We start from the raw sequence: 9,654 nt of genomic DNA, 5'->3' as shown, positions 1-9,654 counted from the left end.
TTAATGCTCCTGGATGCTCTCTCCCGTGGGACCTTGGGGCTGGGTCCACAGGAGCCAGCCCACGTGGCTGAAAGAGCAGCCCAGCCCCAGCATGCATGGCAGGAAGGCCAGGGCTCCCAGCAGGCTGAAGTAGCAGGAGGTCCCAGCAGGGCTCGGGAGCAAGAGGCAGGCCTGGGTCTCGGGAGCCCCCGCTGTCTCCTCCTCCACTGCCACCCTCTGGAACAGCCAGTTGAGCAGGGATGCCGTAAGGCCCAGGGCCCACGTGGCCCCACAGAGCAGCAAGCGGGTGCCCCAGCCGGCTGGGAAGGCCAGGTCAGGCCGGGCCACAGCCACATGGCGCAGGAGAGCCGTGGCCACCATGCTATAGAAGATGCAGAACGTGGTGGCTGTGTTGGTGGCCTGGCTAATGGTGCAGATGGCAGGGCCCAGCCACCAGTTGTGCTGCAGGAAGCTCAGCAGCAGCACCGGCACCACGCAGGCCACGAACAGCAGGTCAGATAGCGTGATGTTCATCATGAGGCTGTGGGTCAGGGTGTGGAGCGGGTTGCGGGGAGCCTGGGCCCCATGACAGCCCCACCAGCAAGATGAGTCAGAGCAGTCGCTCAGGTGTGGCAGTGAGCTGCGTGGTGAGCGGAGCACTGGGCTCCATTCTCCTATTTCAGACACACAAGGACAAAGTAGAAAGTCCCAAAGGCCGCCTTCCCCGTTCCTGCTGAGCCTCCTTTTTTCACAGACCCCTGCATGTAGTGGGCCCAGATAATGCCTGTCCTTGGCACACATTAGCCCCTGCAGACCTCATGACAACCCCATGGGATGGACTCCATCAGTACCCTGGGTTCAAATCCTGCCTCTGCTACTTGCTAGCTCCAGTACCATGGGAGTTATTTATTTATTTATTTAGAAACAGAATCTCACTCTATCACCCAGGCTGGGGTGAGATCTTGACTCACTGCAACCTCTGCCTCCTGGGTTCAAGCGATTCCCATGCTTCGACCTCCCAAAGTGCTGAGATTACAGGTGTGCGCCACCACACCTGGCCCCCGGGAGAGTTACTTAATGTTTCTCTACCTCAGTTTCCTCAGCTGTAAGAAAGCAAAGAAATAAAAGAAATAAAACAGATGTCAATAGTAACGATCGTAAGTGGTAAGACTAGGGTAATTTTGATTTTCTTCTTTAAAATTTATTTCTAAAATTCTGCAGGGAGTACACATTGCTTTCATAATCTGATAAATACATATGTGCATACATACACACACACATATGTATCTATTTTTTGACAAAACAAAAACCCTGCCCTGTGAAACAAGCAGGTTTAATTTGAGGTTCAAATGGAAAAGTGGGTCTGAAAGGGCTTTGAGAAGGTGGGAAGCCCCTCCCAGTGGTTCCCAAGCTTCTCTGCACTTTGGGTCACCTGGGGAGTTTCACACATACGGAAGCCTGGGTCCCACCCCTAGAGACATGACATAGTTGGTCTGGGCTTTGGCATTTTTGAAAGATCCCAAACAATTCTAAGGGCAGACCAGCTTGGGAATCACTGCCCTCTAGGTTATGCTGTGCAGGCCCCTGGCAGGGTTGGGGAGTCTGCACCCAGTGGTCAGACCTTTCTTCTCACCCCCGCTCTGTCCCACCTGTCAAGGGCAGGGGGAGTCCCCGATTGGGAGGACTCTGGTAGAAGATGGGATGTAGCCATCCTAGAGCCAACCCAGTGGCTGACGTCACCATTGGCCGCCCTGCAGGCGAGGCCAGGGCCCAGGAGCTTTAGCTGGAGAGAGGCTTGCCTGCTAACTCAGTACATATTTCCCGAGCATTTGCTCTGGACCAGGCTCCGGGAATCCAGCAGCAAACAAGACACAGCAGAGGAGCCCTCATTGGAGTTGCCCTCCCCTTTTCTACCACACCAGGGTGGGGGCTGCAGACACCCTTCTCCTGAGGGTTCAAAGCCAGGTTTGAAGGAGTCTCTGAGTCCCTCCTGCAGAGCCCCAGCCTGGGGAACTTGGCTTGGTCTCTGGGGCCCCAGGGCAGCAACGTGCCTGAGGGCAGCTGAGGAGAGACTGGAGAGGGGGCCTCTGTGAATTCTGATGTCGGCCACCCTCCCGGGTCCCACCAGCTTCAGGGACGGCAGGAGGAGGGGAATTGAAGGACCTGTCCTGGATGAAGGCTGTCATCCAGCCACTTTCCTGGCATTTATCACTGCCTTTTCGTCTCTTTTTCCTGGTCCACACCCACCAATGACATGGACTATTACTGGAGGGGAATTGGCAGGGAGCAATACGAGGCTTCAGGGACCTGACCCCTGCTTCCCTGAAGCATCCGCGTGTTCCTGTAAGCAGTTGCATAACTTCAGGGTTAAGTCTGCGGGTATCGGCGTTTGGGTTTAACACCGGCTCCAGCACTTACTTGCTACGTGACTACAGAGAAGTTACTCAGCCTCCCTATGCACTACTTTCCTCTTCTGTAAGATGGGGGAGCACGCCTGATGGTGTGAGGGCTAAATGAAGTAACACGAGCTAAGTGCTCAGAACAGTGCCTGGCATACGGTAGGCACTGGATAAAGGAGGGACGTCATTCTGCCCTTGCTCACCCTCAGTTCCCAAAAGCCCTCTTCTCTTAGAGCTCCTGCCCAACCTTCATTCTCTCCCCATGCCCTCCCTTCTCACTCCACAGCCTGAGTCCCATCAGCCCAGTCCCACCCTCCTTTTCTTAATCAGACTCTGGCTAAGCCTAAGCCAGAGCCCCGTTGGCTGACATGCCCCAAGAACTCACCACTTGCCTGGAAGTTCACTCTGAAGTCTACCTCGAGTTTCTCCTGCTGCTGTCGTTGCCTGCTTTGTGCTACTCTGAGGTTCCTGGGTCCTGTTCCCTGGCTTGTGAGCCCTTTGACAGTAGGAAAGGCTGGTGGTCCTTGCACAGCTGTGCCCTGCCCAGCAGGTGGATCCGGCCCAAGAAAACCAAAAGAGGGTGTGGAGTTTCTCCCAGAACTCCACCTCCTGCGAACCTGAGTTGCCTGAGGCCAGAGCAGAGCTGAGCTGAGACGGGGAGGCCTGGGGGCCACTCTTGTACCGGGCCCCAAACAACAGAGGCGATGTCTGCTCCACTGCCTCTCCCAGGAATCACACCCTGCCTACCTGCCTCATTAACTCCCTGGCCCAAAGGACAGAGATGTTGGTGCCTGCCAGGTCCCTGGGCCCCAGAGAAAGAGCCATTAGCAACTACAGGACCTGTTTCCCATCCTCACCCAGGGCCAGCATCACTCCAGCCCACACCCGCCCCCTCTCTCTCTGAGCACACTGAGAAACTGCTCAGTTCAGGGGCAGGCTTGTGGGCTGCGGGAGGGGACCCGAGATGGGAGAAGACATTGGGGTAAAAAGGATCAGTGAAGGGCCCAGTAAAACAATCGGCTGGAGGGCCGGGTGCGGTGGCTCACGCCTGTAATCCCAGCACTCTGGGAGGCCGAGGCGGGTGGATTACGAGGTCAAGAGATCGAGACCATCCTGACCAATATGATGAAACCCCGTCTCTACTAAAAATACAAAAAATTAGCTGGGTGAGGTGGTGGGCGCCTATAGGCCCAGCTACTCGGGAGGCTGAGGCAGGAGAATGGTGTGAACCCGGAAGGTAGAGGTTGCAGTGAGCCGAGATTGCGCCCCTGTGCTCCAGCCTAGAGACAGAGTGAGACTCCATCTCAAAAAAAAAAAAAAAAAAAAAAAAAAAAGAATCAGCTGGACCATGGGAATCATCCACATGGAGTCTGGAGGTTGAATGGGGTCCGTTAAGGTAATCTAATCCAACTTTGGCGGCTTCAGATGCTGGGATCTTCTCCACCTCACCTTTCCCAAGCGTTACGTGTCTCCTGCTTGTGCGCATCTGGTGATGGAAGGCTCAGTGCTGCTGAGACATTCCTTTCAGAGCTGAGAAGAGTGGTTGGGGCCAGGGTCTAAGATTGTGTGATTCAACAGCCTTCTGTCGCTCCCTCTTTCTCCTTCGTTCTCTCTCTGTAACTCTGTTCCTTGAACTGGGGTTTCCATTGATTCAGCCAGGAAATTCCCCAGTGCCTGAAGGATTACAAAATACCAAACCCAGGCTGGGGGCGGTGGCTCACGCCTGTCAGCCCAGCACATGGGGAAGATAACTTGAGCCCAGGAGTTTGAGACCAGCCTAAGCAACATAGCTACACCTTGTCTTTGCAAATAACTAAGAACTTCGCCAGAAGGGGTGGCACGTGCCCGTGGTCCCAGCTACTCGGGAGGCTGAGGTGGGGGAATCGCTTGAGCCCAGACAGTTGAGGCTGCAGCGAGCGGTGATCACGCCAACGCACTCCAGCCTGGGTGACAGAGAGAGACCCTGTCTCAAAAAACAAACAAACTCAGTGCCTGGCACGTGTTGTATATTCAATTTGTGGTGATGGTGAGATGTGACAGACATACAAACGCAGACCATGGCAGTCTCTCTGAGACTCTAAAGCAAGCTCTCCGAGGGCACTGGAAACCCCAGCCCCGGCTGATAAGGTGCAGCCACCATTCAGGAGGTGAATATTATGGAATTCTGGAAACTTCCGCAAAAGCTCCAAAGAGGAGTGTGTGAATGATTCTGAGTCTAGGCTCCCCAGCTGCTTGGACCCCCCCAGCCACACCCTAGCTGCCCCTCAAATGCATCCAGAGACTGACAACTCAGGCCAAAGGCCTGTGCTTGGGGACACTGTGGCATTGGAGCAGGGGGCGGGACCCCCAAATGTGACCCCTGGGAGGTGTGTTTCATATCGTGGGGAAAGGGAGTGAGTTTGGGGCGCTGGAAGACAGGACGGCATCAGGGCGTATCAGAGGCCTCCAGAACATTATTCTTCCCAGGAGCCGGATTCTGCTGGGAAGAAAGCCCATGCTTGCAATAGAAATAGCGAGGGAGACCAGGCCAACGGCGCCCTGCCAGGCGGAGCACAGAGGGACCGCTCTAACACCCAGCAACTTGTGATTAACAGGTTACACCAGTTAGGAGCCAGCAGCACCCAAGGGAGCTCCTTGGGAAGTTTCTCTCCTCCTCCTCCACATCTCTTTTTTTCTGATTATGTATTGAATACCGTTATTGTTGAAAATCTGAAAATACAAATATGTGTAAAATGGAAAGTAACACCCACCCCTCCACATTCTCCCTATAATTTTATCACCCACAGATGTGTGGCCAATATTTTGGGTGTATTTTCCTTAAGTCGTTTTTCTAGACTTTTTCTTTCTGTGGAGAGTTTTGCCACACCCCTGCCCCTCAAGCCTTGTTCACTCAGCAAAGCCCTCCTTTGGAGTGTGAAAGGCAGAGGTGACGCGGCCCTGCTCTGGGATCCGAGTCCTGATTTGAGAAGGGTTTTCCTGAACCTCCAAGCTGGTCCTCTGTGTCGTTGCTGTCCAGGAATGAAGGACAGGAGCTGAGGGACAGGAAACCCTGCGGGTGTCCATCCTACCCGGGACAGGACAGGTGATCAGGAGCAACAGCCGAATCTCTTGGGCGGCCTCTTGGGGGCCACCTCCACCAGCGAGTCCTTCAGGCCTTCTTCTTGCATCCTGAGTGACCTATGTGACAGTGCCAGGCATCAGTCCTCTCTCTCACCTCCTGGGGGCAGCGTGGATGGGCCCATGGGTGCAGCTGGGGGCTGGGAGGCTGCACCCGCAACCCCCACACCAGCTCTGCCCCTGCCCTGAATTCCACTTGAGACCCGAAGAATTGAGTCACTGAGACTTTGACTTTCTCTCTCTGGCCTACTATATGTGCCAGGCACTGTGCAGGACTCTGACTACGACAAAGAAGCCACCATCCCCTCCCTTGAGTAGTGAGAGAGACAGACAGGAAAAGGGGTGACTGCAGCCCAGGAGTGATGGGGAGGCACACAGGGACTTCACACCAGGTCCTGGAGGGATCTGGGGAGGAAGGAGATGGTGACCGAACTGAAAACTGAGCCATGGACAAGGTTTGCCAGCAGAAAGGGTGGGGGAGGTGCATCCCGGGCAGAGGGCTATGGCTCAGTGCCAAGAGAGAGCTTGGAGGCTGGGGAAGCAAAAGAAGTCCATTCACTTCTTCATGATATATTTACTGTGTGCCGGATGGTGCTCATCTGATCTAGCTCCCCTCATCCCTTACTCATTTTATTCATTTATGGAGCACCTAGGTCCCAGGTATGGGGAGAGGGGCTGAACAAAACAGACATGGCCCTGCCTTCCTGGACAACAAGAAAACAGATAAATACATGTATCATTAATCTGTGTCGTGTCAAGAAAGGCCATGAAGGACACAAACAGGGGCTGTGATCCAAAATAGTGATGGGAGGTGGGTGATCAGGATGGGAGTCTCTGAGCGGCTGGAACTTAGCGAGTGTGTGTGTGTGAGTGTATGTGTGAATGTGAGTGTGTGGGTATGAGTGAATGCGAATGTGTGTGTGTAGGGGTGGGGGAGATGGCACTAGAGATGCTGCAGGCCATTGCAAAGCATTTGGATTTTAATAGAAGCTACTGGAAGTTTGGGAGCAGAAGAGAGACACTCCTTTTCTCAGCCCTCTTTGCAAATGAAAAAACTGAGGCTCAGAGAACCTAAGTGCCTCTGGGGAGTGATTCAGCGAATGGGAATGGCAGAGCTGGAGTCAGGAGACCCTCAGTGCAGGGCTCTCTCTCCCCTCCGACTGGTGAGCCCAGGTCTTTACCTAGGTGCTTCCCTGACCCATTTCCTCAGAGTGGGCCTTCCCGTCCCACCTGGGAGTGAAGAGTGAGGCTGGAGCTGGCCCAGAGGATTCTGCCAGGGAGGGTGGGGGCGGCGGGGGGCGGGCAGCACTTACCTGGCCAGGTTTACTACAGGCTCCAGGACGTTGTGACCCAAGGCGGCACTGCACTCCCCAAAATAGACCCCCAGTTCCTGCAGGCCAGACAGGGAAGGGCATATGTGTCTTGGGAGAGACAACTGAAAGGCCAGGCCATACCCTGCCACTAAAGTCCCGGCCATCGGAGTCCCAATGCATCCCTAAGCCAACCTCAGTGGCGAGCAAGACAGCCCCATCTCAGCGTGGGCCACGGTCCCTGGCTGGAGCCCTTTGCCCACTGTCCCTTCACCCCGGCTGGTCGAGGTGTCAAGGAATGCATTGAAGAGCATTTCACAGCCTTCGGAGTGGCGTGGGAAGCCGGCATCCCAACTTGGAGAAATGCCTCTGGAGACATTTTATAAATGTTAGTTATGTTTTTTAATTTCAGAAATATCTCATTGGGGGAATATTGGAAGATACAGTATAAGAAAGTACCAGCTCAATATCTAAACTATTGCTGTTAGTATTTGGGTAGATATTGCCATTCTGTTTTATATAACCCTTTTACAGGGCGGGGGCTAAATGTCCTGTACAGTTAGGTTAAACCATACGAAATTGCTATTTTTGGCAAGCCCCAGTCAAATATCAGCAATTTCATATGTTTCAACCTAAGCTATATCTAGATTTGCAGCTGCTTATATGGTTTTCTATTATATTGTAAGCATTTCCCCCACACCCTTAAATATTTTTCCAAGACAGGATTCTTAATGGCAAATACTACCCTCTCACATGAACATCCACGGTTTAACCACCAATTGCTGCCAAATGTTTGTTCTTATAAATAATATTTGAAAACCCTCATATAAACATGTTCGATTGTATGTTATACACGGGTATCCATTAGGTGTTCCTGTAGGGATTATTACTTCTGAGTCTTCCCTTAGGATAAATTGCTAGAGGATAAATTACTATGTCAAAGGGATGAGTTACTACTTTTAAGAAAAAGGCCGAGCATGGTGGCTCACGCCTGTAATCCCAGCACTTTGGGAGGCCGAGGCGGGCAGATCACTTGAGGTCAGGAGTTCCAGATCAGCCTGGCCAACATGGTGAAACCCCGTCTCTACTAAAAATACAAAAATTAGCCCAGTGTGGTGGCGCACGCCTGTAATCCCAGCTACTAAGGAGGCTGAGGTGGGAGAATCACTTGAACCCAGGAGTCGGAGGTTGCAGTGAGCCGAGATCGTGCCACTGCACTCCAGCCTGGGCGACAGAGCAAGATTCCATCTCAAAAAAAAAAAAAAAGAAAAGAAAAAGAAAAAAAAATTCCCTTCAAGCAGGAGCCACAATGATGACCTCACGATTTATGGGAAGTGGGAAGAGAAACAGGAAGAAAATACAGTATGAAAATGCCAAGAAGGGTTGTGTGAGAGGTAGGGCGAGGAGTGATTTTTCCCTCTATTTTTATTACTCTCCAGATTTTCTGGAATGTGGTTAAATGCTATTCATGAATAAATAGTATTCACTGTCTGGCAGTGGGGCTTTTGATGTAATCATCCCAAGGGAGAATTTGAGTCTTAAAATAGGAGAACTTAGAAGGTAGCATGTTAATTAGAGACCAGAGATAAAATTAAAATTTGATTGGGAATTTTAAACAAAGCTTTTAAAACCTTTTTACTCTGAAACTATTTCTTATGTAGGTGGGGACATGGTGTGGGAATGTGCTCATTCAACAGTGAGGTTCAGTGTCACGCCCGCCACTCCAGCCTCCGGTTTGGGCTTAAAGCGCATCTCCAGAGGCCAGGGCTGTGTGGGAGGCAGAAGCAGCCAGGCTGCTGTCCACTCTGAACAGGCCTTTGGTTGGGGCAGGGGCAGGAGTGGGCCACGGGTTCTTCTCGGCTGCCCGGGTAGGGTGATGCCTATCCGCTACCTGCCAGGGAGGTGTCTGCCCAGTCCACGCACAGAGACGGGCTGATGCCCAAGTGCTTACCTGGGCCAGTTGCTGCCCGGCTTCCACGGACACTTGCCGTTCCTCCTCACAGTCCATCTTGTTACCCAGGAGAACGATGACCACCCCATCCGACCCTGCATCCTGCGCACAGAACATGTTCTGTCAGCCACACCCACTGTGTGCCAGGCTCCTGGCACATTTGCCCTCCTAGAAGCTGAACTGTGTCCCCCACATGTTCCCCCTCTCAGGCCACATCCACTCCATAACCTTCTCACCTGGACGCTTTCCCCATCCTTCCTCGCTGCTGATAAACATCTCACCTATATTCCAAGGCCAACCTTAAGAACACCTCCCCCAGGAAGCCTTCCTGGATTGTTCCTGCCCATGCCCTCTCTTCCTGCCTGTGCTGAACAGTCCAGCACTTGATTACACATTTTCCCAATTGTCTCATGAATAATAATAATAATAGTTTCTGATTAATGAGTGATTGCTATACACCAGGTGCTGTGCTGAAAGCAATTCTATCAATTAATTCTCACAACTCCCCTATGAGAGAATTCTGGAAATTGAAATTCAGATGAGAACTCAATTCACTTGGCCAAAGTCAGAGTTGGGGTGGGTGGGATTCAAATCTAGGTCCTGTCAGACCCTAGTGCTCAACTCCCCTCTTCACACATTACCTTATCCTGCTTCTTTTGCTAAACTAGAAACTTCCAGCGAGAAGACAACATGGCTAGCTTCACACCCCTCTGCTGTGCTAGCACACACTGCAGAATTTCAGTATATATGCTTTGAGGAAGTAAGCAGGGGAAAAACTAGAGATGTGTGAACAGAGGAATTATCACGTGGAATGGCACAAGAACTACATTAGCCTCAAGTGTAAGAAGAAGACATTACAAACAGCTGCCATATGTAGGAAGAGAATGTTCACGGGATA

At 52.3% G+C, this 9,654-nt stretch overlaps 1 protein-coding gene and 1 pseudogene across 1 annotated transcript in view; both read right to left on the bottom strand.

The window, feature by feature from the left end:
* Nucleotides 1-649, bottom strand: LOC100599421 (annotated as a pseudogene).
* A 3,718-nt stretch (nt 650-4,367) lies between these two features.
* Nucleotides 4,368-9,654, bottom strand: part of RAB44 (RAB44, member RAS oncogene family) — a 31,820-nt gene continuing 26,533 nt past the window's right edge. The window contains exons 12-14 of the mRNA XM_030795647.1: nt 8,757-8,858; nt 6,809-6,885; nt 4,368-5,555 (exon numbers count right to left, since the gene is read on the bottom strand). Of these exons, the coding sequence (XP_030651507.1) occupies nt 5,465-5,555; nt 6,809-6,885; nt 8,757-8,858 (270 nt within the window). The 3' untranslated portion in view covers nt 4,368-5,464. The remainder of the gene's footprint in view (nt 5,556-6,808; nt 6,886-8,756; nt 8,859-9,654) is intronic.

This window comes from Nomascus leucogenys, chromosome 17 (assembly GCF_006542625.1).
Source record: "Nomascus leucogenys isolate Asia chromosome 17, Asia_NLE_v1, whole genome shotgun sequence".
Taxonomy (NCBI): domain Eukaryota; kingdom Metazoa; phylum Chordata; class Mammalia; order Primates; family Hylobatidae; genus Nomascus; species Nomascus leucogenys.
Note: the sequence above shows the minus strand (reverse complement) of the source record. Positions and strands in the feature narration are given on the sequence as shown.